Below are 24,805 nucleotides of genomic sequence, written 5' to 3' on the forward strand. Positions count from 1 at the left end.
TTCCCCACCTCGGATTTCCACACAAGGTGCAAGCTACTATCTCGCTTGTACTATCCAAACTGGATTATGCCAATGGCCTCTACCATGAATCATCTCTATCTATCATGAAAAAACTACAACGTATCCAGAATTCCACAGCCAGGCAACAATTACATGTAAAGCCGCAAGCCCACATCTCCCCTGCCTTGAGAGCACTACACTGGTTACCCGTTGCCAGAAGATGCACTTTCAAGCTGCTTTGTATCACCCACAAAGCTATACATGGAGCAGGACCGCTTTTTATCAGAAACAAAATAACCAAATACATCCAACAAATAAACCTCCACTCAAGATTGGCACCCCGCCTTAGAACACCACCATACAAGAAAAAGACTATAGGTGGTACATCCTTCTCTGTTCAAACAGCCAAACTATGGAATTCATTACCCCCAACTATAAGAGCCACAGATAACTTTCTTATCTTCAGAAAACTACTCAAGAGTTGGCTCTTTCCTTCATAACCACCATATTCAAACACCTATGGACTGCATATGCCTATGTTGATAAATATTTCTTTCTGACTATGTATATTTCTAGTTATGTATAGTTCTTTAGAAAATATGTATTGCTACTATGTCATAAAATACACACACACTCTTTAAACCTGTTTGACTAAGTATATTTTACCTATGGTTCTAATTATGTATTGTATGTGCGTGTATTCGTGTGTGTATATATATATATGTTTATATGTTTATATGTTGTGTCTGTGCTTGGCATGTTCATGGGTCATTGCATAGCTCCTGGGTGGGTTGTTATATTAGATATCTATGAATTCCTGCTCTCATCTTATCACACTTATCCACCCATCATCATATGTCATGTCTCTATCAAACAATCCTCCATTCTCACTCTCTCATCCCAAATCCTTTCTACTACTTTCATCTCCTAAATAACTCTGCCTAAGCTCTTCCCTCCGCTTCCACATCGAACTCACCAAACCTCACTCTACTACCGTGACCTCCCACACAACCCTGCTAAATTCTCACCCTGCTACTATGCTCTCCCTAACCCTACCACATACTCTTCCCTCCTCCATCCCCCTTTACTCATCCCAAGCCTTTGGGTTGAGTAAATGAAGGATATACTCCCAATTAACACTTCTGGATTTCTTTCCTCCTCCACCCCTCCATTACTCCAGTCAATCTAACTAACAAACTCTCATATCTGCGGCTCAAATGAACTCATAATAATACTAAAACTGTACTCATTATTTCCCGATACTAATCCATCACTAATTCTTGTTGGGTTCCAGATTAGCGTGCTACTCACCGAAAAGCGCTTTGACGCCTCGTCAGGGGTAGTAAGCGCTATATAAATACGATTACAATACAATACAATACAATACAGATGGACAGTTTTATATTATCAACATAGGGTTTATGTCTGTACTCTTTGGTCGTTGGTTTGCTGGATTTACACAGGCAGTCCCTTACCATCCTACATTCTGTTTTGAAATCCCTATTCATAAATTTCATGAGCTGGGCATTTTGTGGATGACTGCAGAGGGGTGCTGATTAAAGACTTGGCAATGCTTGGTGTATCCCATAATGGAAGGACTGTGAAGTGGTAATTCTCAGGTTACTTCCACTAATGCTCAACACACTGAGTCTAGCACTCCCTCCCTGCCACACTGTCTGCATTTAAACACTGTGGTATTGCTTGAATATTGCAAACATGACTTCAAGTTGATTTCAAAATATTTACGCCAACATAGGATGTGGGAATGGTACAAATGCATGGTGCTGAACAAAGAGGTAACTGTAATCATTTCTGATGGAATATGAATAATGCCACCTGGCACCAGTAAATGTGATTTGCTATGAAATATTTCTAGGTCCCAAAGAAAAGGGGTCAAACTAAGTAATCTGCAGAGGTAATATCCATTCCACTGTAGGGATTACAAATAATTAAGCCATTGAGGAGATGTAGTGAAATAACCATTATTAGGTTACGGGAGAGTCAACAATCTATTAGCATGCATGGATATCCTAACATGAATCATTGAAACACCTGAAGAAGTCTGTTCCAACTGTACTCCTTTTTTTATTTTATTTTTTATTTTTTTATTTTTTATTTAAGGTATGTGTTGAATCAGGAAACCTGAATAGCATACCACTCTCAGGAAAGGAGTTTGACATAATTATACGGAAACTTCCAGGAATAATGGTTTTAGTACAGTTTAAAAAAAAGTTTAAAACTGTTTGTTAGGCCATTAGGGGTCTAGTGCATCCAGTTAATCAAATATAAATAATACACTATGCAGATACACTATAGAGGAGAATCTGTTTAATATTTTGTGTCAAAGTAAGATTATGAATACATAGATGAAACTGGCAGTAGAGTAATCCTCTAGTATGTGTTCATCATCATACATATGTCAGTGGGTAAAGGTGAATGTTAGACCTGGCATCCTTGACGTGGTTTCCCGCTAGTTTCTTGCTTTCTGACCTCCCGTTTGCATACCTCATTTTTGCTGGCTTTAGGACTCTGGGCACTTTACCACTGCTGATAAGGGCTAACGTGCACATGATCTTTCCCTAAAACATGATACCATTGGCTCATCCACAATTGGCATATTTAATTTACTTATAATCACCCATTAGGTGTACTACATGTGTCCAAGGCCTGTAAATTAAATGCTACTGCAGCACTGATTGTGCCACCCACTTCAGTAGCCCTTTAAACAGGACTCAGGCCTGCCATTGCAGAACCTGTGTGTGTGCAGTTTTAAACTGCCATGGTGACCTGGCAAGTTAACCCATTTGCCAGGCCTAAACCTTCCTTTTTAATACATATGTCACCCCTAAGATATGCCTAGACAGCCCAAGGGCAGGTTGCAGTGTATTTAAACAGTGGGCATGTACTTTTAGGTTTTACATGCCCAGGTAGTGAAAAAAATGATTTTCCACTTCAGTGAGGCCTATATCTTCCGTAGGTTAACATTGGCATTGCCTCATTACATTTTAAAACTGTAATTTTCACTTGAGAAGAGATGGGACCACCAGGTTTGGTGTCTCTGGAATCACAATTTAAAATCACAATTTATGGTGAAGTTAGGTTTTAAATTGTAATTCTGAAAATGCCACTTTTAGAAAGTTGGTATTTTCTTACTTTAAATCACCTAGTGCCTTCTGCTTGCCTCTGAATACACATCTGGGTGGCAGACAGCTGGGCTTTTGTGCATTCCCTCTAGACAGTCACACACAAAGGGAGCTTAGGTGTGACTAAGTGGCCATCTGCATGTTGATGGGCCAATACTGGGCAGGATTTGAGGGAGGAGCTAACATACCTGAATGGGCTGTGTCCTGAGCCCTCACAAAGGGCTGCCTAACCCCCTGTAGTGTGTCTTGAGCCAGTGCAGGAAAGGCAGGGCCCTTGTGCACTTCAAAGGTGTCTCTTCAGAGTCTCCCCCACTTCAAGGACACCACTGGGTACAAGAGCTGGACATTTTACCCTACCAAATCAGTACACTTCTGGACCCGAGTACATTCTGTCAGGTAGAAGGACTGCTGTGCTGCTGAAAGTGCTGTCACTTTACCGGACTCCTGCTTTGCTGTGCTTGCCTTGCTGCCTTTACCTGGGATTAAGAAGAACTAGACCTGCATCTTATCATCCCTAGAACCAAAGTGACTTCAAGGGCTTGCTGGCTTGCCTCCTCTTCTGAAGTCTGTGGGACATCAGACACTTCACTCAACCCTGCTACAGCCTATGGACTCTGCCAGCTGTGAGTACTGCCCTGCCAAGTGGTGCCAATCCTGTCCTGGGCCCTTGGAAATGGGTTCTTCAGCTGTATCTACCAAAATCCACGTATCGCAACTGTTGCACCAATTGGAACCAACACACCTCCCCTTGACGCTAACACAGCAGCGCAGCTGCCACTGCTGAGGACAAGGACATTGCATCAACATCTGCATGGCTCAATGATGACGATGCATTGCCTTCATCACAAAGGATTCGACTGCACGGCTCGGCGACAACGCATCCTGACTGCACATATTGGAACTGCTGCACTGCATTCGCATCATCCCCCTTTGCTCCTCGCAACGGATCTTCGACAATGACACAACCCCCTACACAAGGTACTTTTTTAGCAGAACAAGGTTGGTCCCAGTAGAGGGCCTGCGCTCCATCACTGTCAGCTTGAACCTTTAAACTTACCCCGGTCTTGCGTGACCAGATAGCCCCAGTTGGCACCTCAAGCTTCTAAGCACTACATTTGCAGATATTATTTATAAATTCATATCTCAACTTCTACGTATTGGATGAGTGTTGTTTCGGTCTTGTTTTACTCATAAAAATATAATCTATTGTTCAAACTTGGTGTGGAGTCATTTTATGGTACCTTCACTGTGCTGCTGTTTAAAGTGGGGCACATTACCTCCTAAGACTGCCTGCTCTGTGCCAAGCTACCAGAGGGTGAACAAAGGTTCATTTATGGTGTGTATCTGACTTACCCTGACTAGGATTGCAGTTCCTGCTTGGACATCGTGCATACCTTTGCCGACCAGAAACCCAAACTCTAACAGTGAATGCAAATGATATTGAAGGAAAAAAGAGCACTAATTGTGTAAAATAGTATTTTGTAACAATACTCTTTCAGACTAAGGTATAGCAGTAGTAATAAAAACGTTCTAGGCAAAGTCGTTTCAATCCTCCTTGCGAATAAATGTGTGGGCCCTTAGAACAATTCACAGAGCGGAATCCTTTTGCCAAGTTCATATAAATTTCTTGCTTGATCTCTACAGCTGGAGGTCGAAGCAAAAACGAATCCACGAAAATTAACCTAATGGACGTGTCACAACCACTCTCTAGACACTCAAAATGCTGTGGAACTACTGGAAATTCGATATTATATGGAAAGATTTGGAAAGCAACTGGGTCACATAGGACTGCAAGGAAATCCAAGGTTGAGTATACAACATTAGGATGTGTTGGTCCCAGGTCTTGCACAGCTCAGATACAAGACTGCTTGTCTCCAACACTTCACTGACCTCGTCTCACACACACCCATTCAAACCCAAGCACTGTTGGGATATCTGTGCCTTGAGCATATTGCCATAGTTTTTCTGCTTTCACAAGCTGCTTTGAAGCCCTACATGCACCAGTTTCCAACCGCATGTATATTATCCATTACTTACCAATCTGTAAGGTAAATACTACACTAGTCTTGTTTTTTCTACCCTCTAATTGACTGACCCATAAAAGCTTGTACGTAGCATCTGGAAAATGATCATTTGATACGTTCTTGTGTATTTTGTCATGTGATTCATCCCAGGTTCCTGAAAACCACTGTCTGGCCAAGAAATGTCCGGTAACCAAGCGTACAATTAAGGGACTGAAGTCAGTGCTTCTAGGCAAGAGGGATGGGGTGCCGTATAAGATCAGAAAGGCCTGTGGGTACAGGGAGAAGGGTAACACTCACTGTCAAGGGGCCCTTAATGCCTTATCAGGAGTGGGATCCCGCACATGCGTGCATTCGTGAACCCATCTTAAAAGGAAAGTACTGCAAGGCTGTACCACCCAAAAATGCATTACAGAGCAGGGCTCTTGACACACTGCTGATGCTGGGCCTTTCCTGGGGGTGATTTCACTCATATGGCCAAATCTGTACATAAATAAAAGAATAATCGGAACAAAATATAAACACTGGAGAATCCATTTGGTACGAATTGCTTCGGGAACAAGTTTAGCACCAGTGTATCACTACGGATGAAGCATCAAAGATTGCTTCTCAGCATCCAGCAGATTCTCTCAGTAGAAATTAATAGGATGTTGTATGGGATGCGAGCTTTTGCCACCTTTTCATTTCCCCTCATAGTGACCAAACTTTACAGCATGTGGCATACAGTCCTCTATTCTCCAGGCAGTATCCTTCTTACTTTGGTTTCCTAAAAATGTAAGGGTGCACACACCATGAACGTACTCTCTGTCCTTTTGTTTCCTCCTGAAGCCCCTCCACATACAATGCACTCTGCTGCATCTCCAAAGCATTCAGAAGAAAAAAGACAGCCTGGTTACTTGGCTGTCTCATCAAGGAACATCAGTGAAGCGGTCATGCAATTAATATTCTCTGGCCAAATCTTAGATCATTTGGACATTCCGTTGAAGGATGCTATTCTTGCCAATGCAGGTTATGCTCCTACTCCCAAAGAGCCAAAGCCTGCCTTAGAACCTAAACCTCCATCAACCATTTCATCTTTATGCCCTAAAAACCAGAAGGTGAACCAGAATCCTCAGATTTGGACAATGACCAAGAGATCCTTAAACTTATTAGAACCCCTATTACGTGTGATGTAGGAACGCCCCATTGGTATTTCAGAACTTTGTATTATAAGGAATAAAATACCCCCTGCTGTACATAATAAGGATACTGCAAGTAACTTCGGAGTTCAATAAAGTTATAAAGAAAATCAGACTTCAGCACTATTGCACCACAGTGCAAGAGTGCCTGCATTGTAAGCAGGATTGTTTTTGTGCAGGAAGGGACAACTTCCTGCACAAAAACAATCCCCTGAGGCATATTCTTCCTTCTATGTGTGCTGCGGGATGCAGCACACATAGAAAGAGGAAGTAAAGGGGAGAAATAAAGATATTTCTCCTCATTACGCCTCACCTGGGGAGGTGTACTTTTTTTTACGCATTCCCAGGTCTACCTGTAATGGTAAATCTGGGAATGCGCCAACATCCATTGGTGGATGTGTGGGAACCCCCACGATTCATCTATGGAACGCCTTCCCAGGGCAAAGTAACGCAACAAAGCCATTTGCACTGCATTGCGTTGCTCTAGATTTATCAAACCAGGTAAGGCCACGCAAAGTGGTCTTGCCCGACTTGATAAATCTGCCTTAACAGTTGCGTCGCTCTTGAACCACGTTGCCTGGTGCAAGAGTGATGCAACACCTTGATAAATATGGCTCTTTGTTTCAGTAGGCAAAATGTCTTGGATTAAAAAAAAATGAGTTTCTGTGTTCTTACTGTACTCATCCTGATAAAATATTAAGAGAATCTGGATTACTGATACATTCATAATGATGGCCTAAGTCTTTTTGAGATTGGCTCCTTCTGATTCAGTGCAACTACTGCTTGGAATGGAAACTCATCTTATGGATAGGTTTGTTGCACTATGATTTTACCCCATTCAAAATCATCAAAGTCCAAACCTGCGTTCACAAAATCCAGAACACCCAAAGGCAACCCATTGGTGGTCTCCGGTAATGTTCCTGCACTGGTTGCTGCCATAGGTACAAGATAGGAAGGTCAGCCGAGGCCTGGGAGAATCAGGGATCAACTAAACTCTTGCCAGAATGCTTGCTTTGAAATGAAGTAGATTAATTTATTTTCAGTTATGGCTGTATATCGTCTGTGAACAAGGAGCATACTTCTAGAATACCTGAAATAGCCAGAGAGTTAAATAGCTGAGTGGGGGGGGGATGAAGGTTTGATAGATGAAGATAACTACTGAGATGGGAATATCGAGCAGAAGGAAGACAAATGGAGAAAGAAGATGACAGAAGGTAGGTTGGAACAAAAGAGCGGAAGAATGAAAAAGCGAAGAGAGACAGGGAGATGGAGAGAGCAGCGGTTGCCCCACATCTACAATGAGAGGTTTATTTAGCCATGCTATTCTTTAGCATTCTAGGATTTGTAGTTTTTCATTGCTATATATAAAGATATGCTTAATATTACTAGAAAACAGAGATAAAAAGTTATCGATGAGCAGCTTTCAATCAGCATGATGGAACTTTAAATACTGGATGTAAGAGATATAAGGAAGGACACAGAGGGGGCTGGAATGTGGGAAAGCGAGAGAAAGATGAGGAGAGGAAAAAGGGATGAAGATATAAAGTGGTGAAATGTGAAAATGATAAAACGGAGAGGGGAAGCGTGCAGATGGGAAAGAAGTGAGATAATATTAAGTTAGTATGTCTGCTATCTTGGGTGTGATCCTTTGAGATTGCCGTAACCCAAGGGAGAGATCTGCGTTCGGAACATATATGGTAACCTGATCAAGAAGAAACTGTGTTGTGGAAACCTGTAAAATGTGTCCAAACTAAGGTAAAGTTTTGCTCTCTAAATACTAAGGGCCTGATTTATGAAAAGTTAGCGCCACCTTAGCGTCAATTTTTTACGCAAAAGCGGCACAAAGTTACAAAATATAATTATTACAAATGACGCTAAGGCCGCGCAAACTTTTCATAAATCAGGCCCTAAGATTGCGAAATGTGTGCAATGTCTTATTTTCCAAAACTACGTTTTTGTGATTTATAATCTACTTGATTGATGCAAGACAGGAAAAGGAAAGAAAATGGAAGATAAACATTAATGAAGGCATTTTTAATTTTTTTGACGAATGACAGGGGGATCTGCCCAACTGCATGTCCATCATGTTTGAAATGTCTCCAAAACAAATTACTTTTTTGCCTTTTTCTTCAGAAAAATGAACTACAAATGCACCATTTCACCACATTTTTCTAAAATGTTTGAATAATACCATGGGACAGTCAGGCTAACTTACCATTAAAAGCAGAGCTGTAAAAAAGCCATGTCTGTTGCAATTTCTTGCAAATGTTCCTTGGGAGAGTCTTGCCCCAAATCCGAGGAAGGAGGAGGTCACAGGGAAATGACTTTCTTTACTCACCCCATTTCAGACTGAAATGTAAGCCATACCAGTTTTAAAATTCACTGCCCACCAACACCATCTTATGTGCTTATAATATATGGGGTTTGGCAATCCCTACATAAAAACCTGTTGCTAGTTTCTTTATAATAGGCGAGTTGTGACAGACTCAGTTGTCTATTATAAAGAAATGATGTGGATGCTTAACTGTGATAGCTTATTACAGTTGAGTTCTGATGTCACAATGCCTGCTGCCACAGCCAGCAGCCACAGGGAAAGGAAGGTCAGGTCATGGTACATAATTAAAGCAGCTGTTCCAAGAAGGAAAACAAAACCTGGCCTTTCATTCTTCTGTTCTGCCTTCCCAGCTGTTCAGTGAGAGGAGAAGGTAGATATTTATGGCAACATGTTTATTTTTCGCACTGCTCAGGTGAAGTGATTATAGAAAGTTACTCTATTTCACTATGTTTCTACACATTCTGAGCTACTGTGCCTTTTTTTTTTTTTTAAGTGACTTGCATTAAACTGATAATACCTTTTTGCAACAAATAACTTACAGCTTTTTAAGGTGTTTAGCTGTGCTTTATTCTTCATGTTTGCTAATGCACTCTTTCTTTCTCATGTGACAGGGCTACACACTATAGATTTAAGTGGTTTTTGGGAAAGGTGATGGTGTGATCATGTATTATAAGGAATAAGGTACTCCCTGCCGATCATAATAAGGATATTGCATGCTTACTTTGGAGTTCCATAACCTTACAAAAGAAGTCTGCCTCCAGCCTCGTTCCTTTATATGGCCATTGAACTCCACGGTGACTTGCAATATACTTATCGTGTACTGCAGATGGTACTTTCTCCCATATAGCCTCCCTTCTCACATATTTCTTTACTTATGTGTGCACATGTGTATAGGTGGTATATGCTCCTGATATTACATTATTGGTGTTGCTCCGATTCAAATTATTATGACCTGACATTGCTGAACTTTATGAATTATGACCTGCAGCTGGTATCACATACTCACCCTCGCTTTTATGAACTGACCCCTTGACGAAAACAAGTCATATTAAAACTTTTCAAAAAGGTAATCTATTGCAGTATTACATGGAAATTAACAGTACTCATTTACTATTACCTCATTTCCTAAGCGTGAAAGAATGCACAATTAAATACGGTTTTCAAAAAATATACATTTTATTAAATAATTTAACAGGATTCTTAAAATGTGCATTACAATTATTATTAAATATCCAATTCACAGATCATTGCTTTGCTTTCTCCTGCCACTTTTCCTGTGTGGATATCTTTTCTCCTATTATAAACATTCTTCTTTTATTCCCCCCAGCTGCAGCAATGGCTTTAGGAAATGAACAAAATGTTGAAACAACAAATGACACAGACCTTTTGGTTACTAGGGTAGTGACAGACTGAAGTAACACGCCGTCTGTTTCACAATAAAGCAATTCTTGCTCATCGCACTATAATACACCATCAGCAAACACAGTGATATGACTTCATCGGCGTACAGAAAGCACAACACAATATCCCTAGTCAAATTCTCTTCATTAATTTCACCCAAATTCAGGATTGTATTGGGAAATAGAGCTGTGAATCGCTGTGCAAATAATTTCCAATTTAAAACCACAACCACTGCCACTAAAATTCACTTTTGATCCATAAACACATCAGAGAGAAACTGCTGAGACTAGTATTTTAAGAGAAGGCTATAAGTATTTGTTGGGAAATTTGGAAATTGTTATATTAGATAGAAAAATACACCAACAAATTTTCTCACAGTGAATTTCTTATTTGTGGTATCCACATGACAGCCCCCTCACTTTTGGTACTCCTGAATTGTTAACAAGCAGTGGACTGCATACAGGATAGCCAGCTTTATTCTCTATTGCCCTGAAGATCAGTGTGTCACTTAAAATGAGGATTCATTTTATGTGAAACCTTGACGTTATAGCACTCGCTATCTACATCCCAGTTCATGTCATGGATTCACCAAAACGCCAGGAGTAGCAGAATAGAAATAACGCACCCTTTGACCCCAGCCAGCCTAAGCGCCTCAAAATAAATTGCTGTTTAGGGACAGAGATGGGCAAGGAATGAACCCAACAGAAAGTAGCAGGAATCTTATATCCTGTTTCAAGGATCTTGGGGTAGCACATGTACTACCGGTGCTATGTGCTCGGCTAATTGAACATCTGAATTAGCACATGCCTTAAAGTTTTTATACTAACCAGGAATTGACTAAAGTTCCAGTGATCGGAATTAGCTACTGTTTAGGGCAGTTGGTGGTGCAAACCCTTCATGTGGTAGTTGTTTATAGCCTCAAAATCTCCTCTTTGGATTCTGTCTGGCTAACTCGCCTTAGCTCCAGGCCGGTTTCATTGTTCATGATACTGGGAATTCTTTGCAGCCTTCTTGGTCGTCACATTCTTGCAAAGAAGTTCATATGTTTCAGTACAAGGTCCAATCCAGAATAGTTCATTTTAGAGTGGGGGGGGGAGGGTCATTAAAGGTCTGGCAGGGTAAATGAACCTCCATAAACTGTTTATATGCCCTGCCAAACTCATGCAAGATTTTGCACCAGCTCAGCTGATGTAAAACCATTTACCTAGTGGCTTATTCCTACTTAGCTTAGAACCATAAATTGCTTTTTCTGATCAGGAGCATAATGTGAATCGGGCCATTTTTTCTTTTTTGAAAAAACAACTCTACAACTTTAGAGCTTTGTTCTTGAAAACAGTCTGTTTCCTACAGCCAGTTTTCCACCTGTGTGTCTGCTCCACTACCCACCAAGTATGTGGGGACTGAAGGAATTACCTTGTTCACCATTAATAGGAGAGAGGGAGCAGTAGAGCAGGGGTGGGGTGGGGAAGAGGGGGCATGAACATGCATGCTGACCACAGAAAAGTGGCATGAACATCATCTCCCGATGAAAGGTACAGCATGTTACGGCAGGGCCAGCTCACAGGAAAGGGATGCAGCACTGTAAGCGGGGAGGAGGGGAACTGGGAGTAGAGTTGTATATGGGAGGCCGGCGAATGAAGGATTTTGATATGTTTTGACAGTGAATAACCTAAACAATTTTTTTGATTTGTGCATAAACGTTAAAAGGTGGTTGGGAACACCAACATTAGCAGGGGCGTAACACAGCCCCTGCACTGCAGGGGGCCCCCAACTTTCAGGTGACCCCATTCAGCCCAAGGCCAATAAATATCTGTGAGATATGGGAAACACTGGGTCTTCTCATCACATTATATAGGAGTGGCCATCATGTTATGTTATGCAACAGGACACCAGTAGATCGTAACCAAGGAGGAGTATAGGGGCCTCTGACGTAAGCTTTATGTTCAACAGTAACTGTTGTTGATATGTAGCTTGTGAATGTGGAAAGACTGATGAAAAAAAATCAGTTTTACAAGTCATTAACAGGGCAAGTTATCAACATGGCGTTTCTTAACTTACAGGTTGAAAGATAAATTTAGTTAACCCCTTGAGTGCCCTGGACGAGCTGTTCTCGCCCTTGGCCACGGTCGCTGTTTGCCAAGGACGAGACCAGCTCATCCTGCACCCAGCTCATGGGGGGGTGGGGAGAACGCTAGCGCTCCCCCCATAAGCCTTCAACCGATGCCCCCCAGGGCAGGGATGGAAGGGGAAATCGCTTTCCCTTCCACCCTGAACCCCCCCATCCCTCCAGTGACGTCTGATGACATCAGCGCGCAAATCGCACACTGACCTCATCAGAGGTCACTTCTCTTTGCGCTGGGAGCATACTTTCAGCGCAATGCAGAAGAGAAATACTAAGAATTTCTCTTCCAACCGGGAGGTGGTGCAGGCAGAGGCATGAAAGGAAAGCCCTTGTGAAGCGATCGGGCTCCAGAAATGCCCATTAGGCACCAGGGAATTTGTTTTGTTTTTTGTTTATATGTGTTTAGATATAAGGGGAGCGGCCCCTTGGGCAAGGACGTCTGCCCAGGGGTACAATTAAATATTAGGCCTTTTCTGCCCCCCCCCCCCCCCCCCCTTGTAAGCAGATCGGCCTATTTAAATTAGACCGATCTGCCCCCAGGGGGTGCAGAAGCCACTAGACACCAGGGATATATATATATATTTTTTTTTTTTAGATGTGGGGAGCGACCCCTTTGGAAAGGGTTGCTCCCCTGGGGGCAAATTGTATTTAGGTCATTTCTGCCCCTCTTGGGAGCAGATGGCTTATTTTTCTAAGGGCAATTTCCCCCAAGGTGGGGCAGAGACCACTAGACACCAGGGCTTTCTTATTTTTATGTTTATAATGAAGGCGAGCGACCCCTTGGGCAAGGGTCACTCCCATGGGGGCAATTTCTGTCACTAACTGGAAGGAGGCTAAAAGCACAAAAAATTTTAAAAATGGGGTATGTCCCAGGAAAATGCCAAAACTGTGTTGAAAAATGTGGTTTATTGATTTGGGTCTGCCTGTTCCTGAAAGCTGGGAAGATGGTGATTTTAGCACCGCAAACGCTTTGATGATTACATTTTCAGGGAAAAACCCACAATTCTTCTTCTGCAGCCCTTTTTCCCATTAAAAAAATGATGTATTTTGGCTAATTCATTGCTCTCCTCCAAGGGGACGCACCAACTCTGGGTACCTCTAGAATCCCTAGAATGTTGGAAAAAAAGGACACAAATTTGGCTTGGGTAGCTTATGTGGACAAAAAGTTATAAGGGCCTAAGCGCAAACTGCTCCAAATGGGCAAAAAAGGCTTGGGACCTAAGGTGGAAAAGGCCTGGAAGCGAAGGGGTTAATGCAACATAATGACTTCCAGTCTCTTTTTTGTGTTCCTTCATAAATCCCGTAAACGCTCACACAGGGTGAAAGCTCTGGGCTACTCCAAATGTCCCCCTGTCTTTTAGCACACTAAACCCCAATTAATGCCACTCAAACTTAGAAATATTGCAAGATTAATTTGGTTCTCATTGCAAAGCAGAAGGAATTGCCTTCTAAAGAGGGCAATGATTCAAAAGCTTCTCAGCAGAACCAAATAAATAGTTGTACGCTGGACGAACTCTTCGGGGTGTTGCACCATTAATGTAACTAAGGCCATAAACAGGCTCATTCACTCCCCACACAGTGTGTGTGCTCATGGTAAATGCGCCCGCTGCCCAATACATACTAAACATCTGAATACGGCAGATTCATGCGGGAGACTCACGATTTTTAGGCCCAAATTGGCCTCATTTTAGTTTTCTCCCTCCTTAAATTGCATTCTTTTTAATTAAAGTCAAACGGGGAAAACACATTCAAAATCTCCCTCTTTCCTGTCTTCAAAGGTTGGCATGTAGAGCAGTACAGCCGAGAACACAAAATAAACAGTGACAATCACCAGAGCAAAGACACATGATCACTGCTTACATTCCCGCAGCGCTGCGAGGCCATGCTATTGGCAGAAAGCATACTACAAAAAAATGGCTAATATAACATTATAAACATTTCTCTTTTTAAAACAGGTCAGCTGTGGTCAATTATTGACATAATGCCTGTGTTCATTCGATCATAAGTGCAACAATTCAAACGGTTACATTTTCAACAATAGCTTAGGACAATATAGTTTCTAAATAACATACACGTGATGAAACTCTGCATTTAGGAGTGTAATCTTACTAACATCTCCTGAGGTTGTTGGTTTGAGAGCCTGAAATTAAATATTGAGACAGGGTTTTTTATAATCTTAACCAGAATATGAACGGGGATCAGATAGAGTGTGAATTGTAGCCTAGTATTAACATCATGTGTAGTGATACAACTGTGGTTCTGTACCATGCTTACGAGGAAATTACTATTGCCAGTGCCAGTGCCAGTGGCCATCCCCCTTTGTTCCCTGTAACTCCATTAAATGTTGTATAAAGGGACAGTAAAGGCTGTTCGCAAAGGACTGAAACTCAAAGCCAATACTGCCAAAGGTTCAAACCTTAACTGGCGAAAAAAAACATCAGTTTGTAGTCTTTTTTAATTTCTACTGCTGTGCAAACCTCGGCATGTCTGTATTTATAACTAAACTCCCAAAAATCCCTGAGGAGAAGCAGCTTCAAAATAAAATACAGACATCTACAATAGGCAGTGCAACATGGCCGATTATGCCAGAAAGCATATATTTTTGCGATGGTATTTCAATAGTACCATTAATGTAAAAAGTGGATAAAATCTATATACTTCTATATATGGATCAGTATTAATCAAAATAAATCTATGAAACTGGTGGACTGTAAACTACTGTGCTTTTCCACTAAACAACTGCATTGACATCATAGGCTTGGCCATTACTTACGAGCTGTAACTTTGCATGACCACCCAGCTCAATTACACAGTTTACATTTAATAAATGGAGATAGATTTGGACTTGTTAAGAAAAAAGGTTTTTCACACAAATGGATGCTGCATTAAGCCTTCATTAGTGCCTTAACTGAAGGGCCCGGAATAAAGGCCGAGTTCCTTGCGTGTTCCAGCCCATCTTTCCTAGCCTTCTGCCCCTAGGTGTAAAATAAATCGGCAGTCTTTAAAGGGGTCACTGGAGAAAACTGAGACGACCATGCCAGAGTAGGTAGGTCGCAGGCTGTGAAATATGCCCCAGTACAATCTAATCACAGCAGATCACTACTCACAACCGTGTAAGTGCACAAGTTTTCTCTCTCGTGAATTAGCGGTAAGAGAATATTCTCCCACACAATTACAGCGGCCTCATCCTTATTACCACAGGATCCTAACATACCACTCTTTCCTTACAGGTTATTTTCTATGGCGTGTCTCTCCCAGAAGTCTCTGTAACCCATTTTATGCACCGGATGTTGTCAGTAGTCCGACAAAGACCAGCGCTATCTATCATATTTTCCTACGTATTTTTTTTTTTTTAAATGGTGGTTCTCCCAGAGCAACCCCATAAGAAGGCTCAGAAGCGTGACAGGAGGTTGCTGGTTTGAGGAACAAAGAAAAAGTCAGCTATATGCAACTGTCAGGCAGATCTGCCACACTTAAAATATATATATAAATATATATATATAAATATAAATATATATATATATATATATATATATATATATATATATAAATAAATATATATATATATATACACATACATATATTGTGTGAGAGAAGGATTTAAGCCCACCGCTGACAGAGGGTTATTGAAGGGAGCAGAGTCATGGAGGGGGAGGTGGGGCTTTCTGTCTGTTATGGTTTTTAGTAGTCTCTAACGTCCCTAAAATATGTAAAAACAAAGGCGCCTGGAGCCACTTCCCATTGTCTTCTGGGAAACCTCGTCATACACTTCCGCGGTGCACACTACAGCGAGTACAAGCTGCAAACCAACTATGTAGGAATTTCGAACTCATTCTCTGTTAATCTTGTGTTGTCCGATCTCCGGTGGGTGCCCGTGTGGACAGTGCAGGGGCCATGTAACAAAAGGTGACACAGTGGAAGTTGGTAAGTCTGAACTGATCAGAGGCCTTTAGCAACACGTTTTTTTAACAGTCTGCCATGAGAGTGGCAAAAGCAAACAGCCTTTGTGGCAGTGGTACAACAAGGGTGCCATGGGCCTTAACCCAAGCAAAGGAAACGGCCACCACTACCTCCTATTTGTGGATAAGATACAGCCATAACTGGCTGCACCTGGGCGCCTGTGCCAATGAACCCGCTGCACTATTGATAGCGCTGTCCCTGCTTCCTACCGGGAGGCAGTTCTTTGTTAGTTAATGTTATAGGGTAGCTAAGCTAAATGAAGGAGATTATCACCCAAATGTTCCATCAACTGATGCACTTTCTTGCACAGGTGACAGTTGTGTGACCTGTCTTGTGAACAAAGTATGTCCTTCTAAACAGGCTTTCCTCTGTGAACTTCATCACTTGCTAAAGTGCTCCTCAGCGTGAGGAGGTGGGGCTGGCCGAGAGGAAGCCAGGCAGAGCGGCATACTGCCACACACACAGGCTTCGCATTGATGTCTTGAAACAATTTCCTTGATACCAGAACATGAATTCACATACTTCTTTGGGGAAGTTAGGTTGAAGGGTGTGCTACGCCTAAAGGTCGCATGACAATCAATCCTAAAGCTGTGTAGACATTTTAAAAGCTAAATGGCACACGCCCCGGGCCAGCAAGTAATTAGTTAGTACTTTTTCTCTTTTGGTTATCACAACCATAAAAAAATAAACGCCGCCCTCTGTCAACCGGTTACGTTTTTTCATATCTACTGCTGAGTCAATCATTTCATATATAGTTCTGTCAAATCAAGACTTTCAAGCTGACAGACAACTGCGCATCAGAACGCCCTCTTACGGCTTTTCCAAGCACTGATAAGTTTGACCGTATTAATCATTAAAATTGTATGCTAATCTTAAAAATAATAAAAAACGTTTTACCTGTGTATTCCAAAAATGTCTCTTGGCATGAGCGAGCGGGTGCTCAGAAAACCACACCTCTTCTAGTTGTGTGATATTCTAAGCCAGAAGCGGTCACCAGCCGTCCCCCCTCCACCAGTACTCTCTGGGTCTCTCTGCAATGCCCCTGAAATTCTGCTTCCAAAGATTACCCTGTGTTATTCTAAAGGTCAGAACCCAGTGTCCACCCAGTTGAGATCATCTTGACGATGCTAAAACAAATAGTAAAATATTAAAAACAATGTTTCCATCTATGGAACAGTGTGTTCCTTTCTTTGGCATCTGAGGTCCTTCAAAAATCATTAAATGATCTTACAGCTGTACTTGGATCAGTATATATTTACAGGAAAATATGTTAGAGCTAGCCCAGGACAATAACGGAGTTGGTCTTCTGACACTTGATAAATCTTCACTTCGAACATTCAAAGGATAATCCTCAAACAATGTAATCTTGCTTCTAGTCTCTGGCAGGGATCCTGTGTCTAATGATGGAGTCTGTACGGAGGTACAGGGGCTTCAGTGTGATGATGTGCGTAACCTACCACACGTCAGTAATGTTCCATCCAATGCCACAGCAAAGAGGAGCTACAGAGCAGGAAGCCTCTTGAGTTCCTTAGGCATATGTCATCTTTCCAAGGTAATTAGCCGGCACATATCCTTTCTGACCTTCAGCTTCAGCCAGCCACCACTCTTTGTTGCCGCTTAGGTCTGAGAACTTCAGGATGCGAACACGCTGGTACTCCTGGAGGCTGAGCTCCTGATGACCTCGTGCTTCAAATGCATAAACTGCATAGAAGATCTAACAGAAAAGAACAATTAATCCCTGATTCATGATGCCCTAGTTAAGCAAACAAAAACATGCAACAGAAAGGCAACAACAGGTTATTGACTAACTTGCATGCTTCAAGTAACTCTGCACTTCAGGTTAAGCTGATTTCAGGAACTTAGCAATGACGTCTGCACTGGTTTCATAGTCTGTGTTTGTGAAACTGTACCCAGCAGCATCTGGCTATTTCTTTGTTAGCATCTTGCTAATGCAACTTAAACACTACTTTATATTTTGTGAGGTATTTGAATTCTTCCTACAACCTTGTTTTGTTCAGCCTAACCTTTTCAGGAGTATTCGTTTCCCAAATGCCACAATGTTTAGTCATTTAAGAATTTATGCCATAAAATAGCATTAGAACCCCAACACAAATTTAACAAATGCATTTTTCAAAGATAAAGTAAAAAGTATGATTTTATGATCCGAGGGTGATCATGATCAGTAGATTTGGGGGAATAAAAGACATATGCTATTTCTGTCCCTTTTTCAAACATGTAGCCAAATGGTCATTGGCCAGGAAAATTGATCCCAATGGAAAAGGTGTGCTGCCTACTCAGATAGCTATTACATAGCTATCCATAGGCCATTAATAGTGTTTTTTACTTTATTAGCGCATGGTCAACAATAAAACTAAATCAAATCTATTATGTTAGCAGAGCTTGAAAACAGAAGGCCACTGTAAATTACGTGCTCGCAGAACGAACACAATGATGATAATGTGCTCAACTCTCTACTGTTTTTTTAACTTTTAATTTGTAGCACTGAGGTGCTTTAACTGGTTGAGGGGAATATATTTATTGTAAAATAAGAGGTTCAAGAAAACTGTTATGCTGCAGCTATACTTACATGCTGATCATCCACTTCAATAGAACCATCTGTCTCTGTTCCATTAGCGACGGGTGCTTCGCTCAGGCCATTAGAGGTAGAGTGATAGTCATTGATGTTGTCTCCTGGCATTTTAGTGGTGATAATGCTGGGTGACCGCGACGAGACAAAAAGACTGATGTTGTCAAAATCATCATCATGGAAACAGCCGTCTGTCACCGCTTTTTGATTTTTTCCTGGATTGTAGGGTTTCAGGAAAGAGGAGTACACATACCCCCGGGTGTCTACAAACAGAAAAGAAAGACAATCAGACTGATCTAGTTAACCATAATCACATGGATGATGAAGAATCATCTAAAGCTCAACACCGCAAAGACCAAGATCATGACATGTGGACAAAGGCAAAACTACCAGCCAACTGACATATTGCCAAAGGAATTTGAAATCCCTCCGCCAACACCAAGAGAAGTTAGAAACCTAGGAGTTACCATGATTCAGACCTCATGCTAACAATGTTAAAAAAAGTGCCTTCTACACAATGAAAACACTAGGTCACATCTTCCCATATCTTGTACAGAAACACAAACTGCAAGCCATCCTCACGCTCGTAATCTCCAAGCTGTACTATGCCAATAGCCTATACCTTGGTGCACCGGCATTCATTATACATAAAATACAACTCATCCAAAATGCTGCCGCAAGGTTTCTTTTCCTCTGTCACCCATGAGAACGCATTACCTCAATCCTGCAATCGCTCTACTGGCCACCTATAGCTAGGCAATGTTCAAGGCACTCTGCATTGTCCACAGAGCCTCCCAAGGAAGAGAGTCGCCATACCAAAAAGTTAAAATTCAAGCATACAAACCAAACAGAACACTACACTCCAGGCTTGCACCACTTATCCTACCACCTTAGAACAATAGAAGGAACTGCTTTCTGTACAAGCTACAAAGGTTCTTGAACTCGCTTCAAGCCAGTCTCAGAAACACCCAGCGGCATATATACTTCTGAAAACAGTTGAGAACGGGGCTATTTCCTAGATAAATGAACCACCTGCAGCCAGGCAATAGAGCCCAGAGAACAGTAACTCACCCTCAAGTGCAATCCTCAGCATACAACCATAAATTGCAAGCAACTCAGCCAGAAAACTGCTCTCATTATGAGGGTAAGCAAATAAGGGACTGACCTATGAGTCCCTGTAACATTATATAGTTATATGCTTTCATATATAACTGCTATGGCTCACAATTATAATAAAAACATAACATGCAGCTGTCAGCAACAAATTGCAACTTATACCTATTAAATTCACATAATACATATCTGCTATGAGGATTGTCCGTCACTAGGACTGTACAGCCAAAAAAACACACATCACTAAATGAACAGGCATGGAATAACTGATAAGACCTGTCATGCATTACTGGACAGTATTGGAGGTCTTTAATATAGTATTTTTAGTGCAGGTCACAAACAGCTATACAATATGACTGCTTCTTTACATCTCACACAGACACTCAGATATGGGAAGATAATAACAATATCCAACCCAACAGATAGCTCCACTTCCACTTCTCTCTCCCTCCAGCCATTCCAGCTCAGGGCCATAACTATACACAAAATCTCAGATTGCACAACCCAATGCAGTAACCGGCTAAGTAGACTGTATCATAAAAATACCATAAAGGGTCCTGCAGTGCTTTTGAAGGCTAACAACATAGTGAAAACCATAAAACTGTGCATCTATTTCTTACAATTCGTTATCACACACAGCTATGCGCTGTGTCCTATAACATGAAAACTGCACCTCTGTGGTCATCATGCATGACATGGACACTTCCCACACAGGATCAACAGAAAAACAACATTCTTCCAACCACGCCCTACATGGTATAACATGCTACTCATGTAGGCAAGTGCTTTAGCGCCCCACGAAGGGATAGTAAGTGCTACCAGTAGTACCAGCTCACACTTATCTTATCGAAAATAGTTTCACTATGCCGTTCAAGGTGAAAAGGCAAATGTTACCTTCACAGACCAACTTAAAGTGATGAACTCAGTTTTCATCCGCCCTGTCACCTGGGAAAATGCTGGTTTCAAAACTGCTACCTATAATAATGCCATTAAAGTAACATATAGCCTTTTTTGCCTATGTGAAATACTGTAAACAAACACATAAAATAATTAGTTCTCCTAGGACTTGTTAAATTACAGCTACTTACGTTTTTAATGACAACACTAGTAAATTGGCAGAAAGTTCATTGCACCCTCTCACTCTGATCTCGATATAATACCATCTTTCAACACAAAAAACACACACATTACGGGCATGATCTACCTATGGGCAGGTTACAGAGTGTGAAAAGAAAGCCCAAATCAACTTTTTGAGGCTTGATTGCAATTTTGTTGATTAACAGGTTACACAGCCAAATGACTATTAGGAGAGGGTCGCAAAACTTTCTGCTAAATTAATATTAATTTGACACGCCATTATTTGCGAACCCTTGTGATTGGCTACATACGTAAGGATGGCGGCTTGCAAGGGGAAGTAGACCTTCATTTGAATTCCCAACCAGGAAACATTTTTAAAGTAGATCATATTCTTTAGAGGGACAGGTTATGTTTTTAAAAAAAAAAACATGTTTTCCATTGGGTCCCCTCTGCACGGAGTGCTCAGACAGCACTGGCACGTTCACAAAGGCAAACGCGCCCACAACAAAGCCATTACCACCTCAACTTGGTAACTTTTCAAATGTTTAAGACCACAAATGACGCCACAAACCAATAATGCATTTTGCTACAAATCACAAATAGGAGGTGGTGCCCCTTTCATGCCTCTCCTAATTGCAATTAAAAATGAGTCACATAACCCATTTTGCAAATTGGAAAGGCTTTCCCTCATTCGCAAAAGGAGTTTTATACATCACTAAAAAGGTATTTTGTGATCACAAACACTGTGGTTTGGCAAAGCACACTCCTTAGGACCACAAAAACCTTTTGTACATGAAGTCATTCATCTCATGTAGGCCTTTTGTCTATGACCTCCATTTTAAACATCTAACCGGGCGCTTTGTGGTGTGAGTTAACCCATAGCATAAAAGCTGCAGATTTGTATGTTAGATTCCACATCACATTCACTACACTGAACATTGCTGGCTATTAACACGAAATTAGCATTTAGATAGACCGCTCATGCAGTTGGACATGCAATCCATACATCACAACTTGTAACAAATACATTCACTTACAGAGAAACCATAAGCATATTTTCCAAAACAGAATCTCCTAAACTATGTGAAGATCTACAATGGTAAGATAGTCCATTTATGCAGTTAATCAATTTATCGACTGCACGATGTCTTAGTTTTATCAAACAATGAACAGGGAGCGATTCCGTTTTATGATTCCTGTGTATTTACCGTGCTCGGATGGCTAATTATGATTTAGGTTTTGGGGTTTACTGAACACAGGGTCTCCGCGAGGATGGTTCAGTTCTGCAGTGTGACATCCTATTTTTCCCAAACCTGAGAAATTGTGAATCCTCCCAACCCATGACGGTACATAAACTAATGAACTGGCGAAACAATGAAAGGCATAACTCCAAGTGATCCTTCTTATTGTATTAATACATCAGATGTACTGAAAATAGAATATCAAACTTAGTCAAAGAGGGCCTCATATCATCTTTGTTGAAGAAGTCATAGTACACCTTCTCCAGTAACAGCCGAATATAGATATTAAGTAGAAGATATCCACTCCCATTGTCTGAAGGGAACAGTGGAAAGAGGTAATTCTGCAACCCATGCTATGAGCAAAGCTGGTGAGTCGCTATTAACAATCATGAGTACATTATAGAAAAGGAGAGTGGGTTACTGTAAGGTGGTGGTCACCTCACTGATCCTGGGACCAGGTCAGCTTCTCCAAGTATTAAATAAAGGGGCTGCCTTATGTGAATATGAGAAGGAGAAAACATTTATTACAAAGGATGTTTGACTTCTAGATGTTGCGCAGTGCACAATGTGCTTTTTTGTTTCCGTTGCTACATACACTGTTTATATGACATATATAAACACAATGGGAGGAAAGATGGTTCTCTATATTAAAGCAGATATTGCTTGGCTGTGACTCCGGCGTGGCCAGAAAAGAAGAAAAGCAATATTAGTAGCCCAACAGAAAGTCAATATTTGGAAATGTGAGCAAATACACACCTCCTGTGTCCACAAACCACCTGCTGGTACTGCCCATGGGATCCTTTTCTTCGATGAGAGCCACAAGCTCGCCTTCGTATAGATCAATATCCTGCTTCTGGGTTGCATTGCACTTGCGCTTCGCCTGGTAAATCTTTTCCACACTGTACTTAGACAGTAATGTGGATCTCTGGCTTTCCGTTTGACGTGGGCTTTCAGGCTTTAAATACAATAGGGAAACATTACATTGTGCAGCTTCTTGGCAAAGACAATATTGCAGAACAAGATCCTGCTTTTATTAGAAGTTTTGAGCAAAGGCACACATTATATCCTCAGTCACAAGCTCTGAAGCAGTAGTCTGATGCTGAAGTTTGAGCTAATGCATTGAATAACCATCAGCAGATTCCAATAACAAAAAGGAAACTTCCTGTGTTTTGCGCAACACAACAATAAACGGGTCGTGCAAAGTGGCATGAAGCCTGTTTTGTTCTCCCTGGAAGAAACTTTGTTCCAACAAAACATACATAGGAGCATGTGAAGAAGTGCCTCTTGTCTAGGTAGTCAATAACATTTTAGTAACCGCTAATACAATTTGACCAGATTAGAGGCATCCTTCACACTTCAAAGTTGTTAAGTACTGTGACACTATGTTGAGATTCTTTGTGGTCTTGTTACCCTAATTTCCTTTACAGTAAACACAAAATTCTGTTGACAATTGTGACTCTTTGCTTCTATGGATTCGTTTTATGGCACATAATTTCATCATGTCAGATAAATGTGGCTTTGTCACCTGTGGTGAACTATTACAAAATAGAGGCTAATACACACTATGCTCAAGGCTAAGCTTTGTAGCTTCAACATACATCTCTCATACCTTCAACCAATACATCCTCTCATAACACCTACACGCTACCAATCACCAGATCCTAGTTATTCGCCAAGCCCTATCGGTCTTTCCAGATTCTCCTCCTATCGTGATGTCTCAATTGAAAAACTCCAGACTAATCAGCGCAGGGTAAACACGCAGGCCCATGCAGATACTGTGAGGCCAGGGGCTCCCAATTTTTCAGGGGACTACCCATCCTTATGGGGCACTCATTCAGCCCAGGGCCAATCAATATCTGAAATATATGGGAGAGTCAGGAACCCCTCATCACATTTTGCAGGGGGGGGCATCATTTTGCATTACCCCACTGGATCTGCAAGCAATGCCTCTCTCCCAATTTTCGAAAACACACTCAGGCCCTCATTAGGAGTTTGGTGGGCAGAAAAGCCCCCCCCCCCCCAAACTCCCACAGGTCAGGAGACCGCCACTGCGGTCTCCTTTCCACTGGTCCTATTATGAGTTTCCTGCTGGGCCAGCGGGAAACACACAACAACGTTGACGCCGGCTTGTAATACAGCCAGCGGCAATACCAAGTGCATGGGCAGAGCAAGGGGCCCTGTCTCTGCCAGCATTTACATGGTGGTGAAACCACCATGTAAACACCGGCAGAGAGAGGGGTTGGAATCCCCAGGGCAGCTGCTTGCAGCGCTGTCCTGGCGGATTGGGACCGCCAGGCCATCTGGCAGCCAGAAAGTGGAGGTGCTGGTGGTCCGGCTGTGGCACTTTCGCCACGGTCATAATTTCACGGTCAGACCGCTGCCTTGGCAACCATGATCCTGGTGGTCTGGTGACCGCCAAGGCCATAATGAGGCCCTCAATCTCTTGTTCCCAAGCTTGAGATCAAACATGGCTGACAATCACTCCCTATGCAACACCTCTTTCCCTGCATCCCTCTTCTCAGTCTCCATCCAACATAAATAATTGTAATATGTAACATATCCTCTTGCACACCGTCCGTGTTGTTGTTCTTGCATCTCAAGCACTATTGATACATTCTGCTTATTAC

The 24,805-nt window shown here is 41.8% G+C and overlaps 1 protein-coding gene across 3 annotated transcripts in view; it reads right to left on the minus strand.

The window, feature by feature from the left end:
• Positions 1–15,792: 15,792 nt before the first annotated feature.
• ARHGEF38 (Rho guanine nucleotide exchange factor 38) overlaps positions 15,793–24,805 on the minus strand; it is a 215,098-nt gene continuing 206,085 nt past the window's right edge. For all 3 annotated transcript variants that reach the window (XM_069241343.1, XM_069241361.1, XM_069241352.1), the window contains exons 12-14: positions 22,935–23,133; positions 18,748–19,010; positions 15,793–17,874 (exon numbers count right to left, since the gene is read on the minus strand). In XM_069241343.1, coding sequence (XP_069097444.1) covers positions 17,689–17,874; positions 18,748–19,010; positions 22,935–23,133 — 648 coding nt within the window. In that variant the 3' untranslated portion in view covers positions 15,793–17,688. The remainder of the gene's footprint in view (positions 17,875–18,747; positions 19,011–22,934; positions 23,134–24,805) is intronic.

Source organism: Pleurodeles waltl, chromosome 1_2 (assembly GCF_031143425.1).
Source record: "Pleurodeles waltl isolate 20211129_DDA chromosome 1_2, aPleWal1.hap1.20221129, whole genome shotgun sequence".
Taxonomy (NCBI): domain Eukaryota; kingdom Metazoa; phylum Chordata; class Amphibia; order Caudata; family Salamandridae; genus Pleurodeles; species Pleurodeles waltl.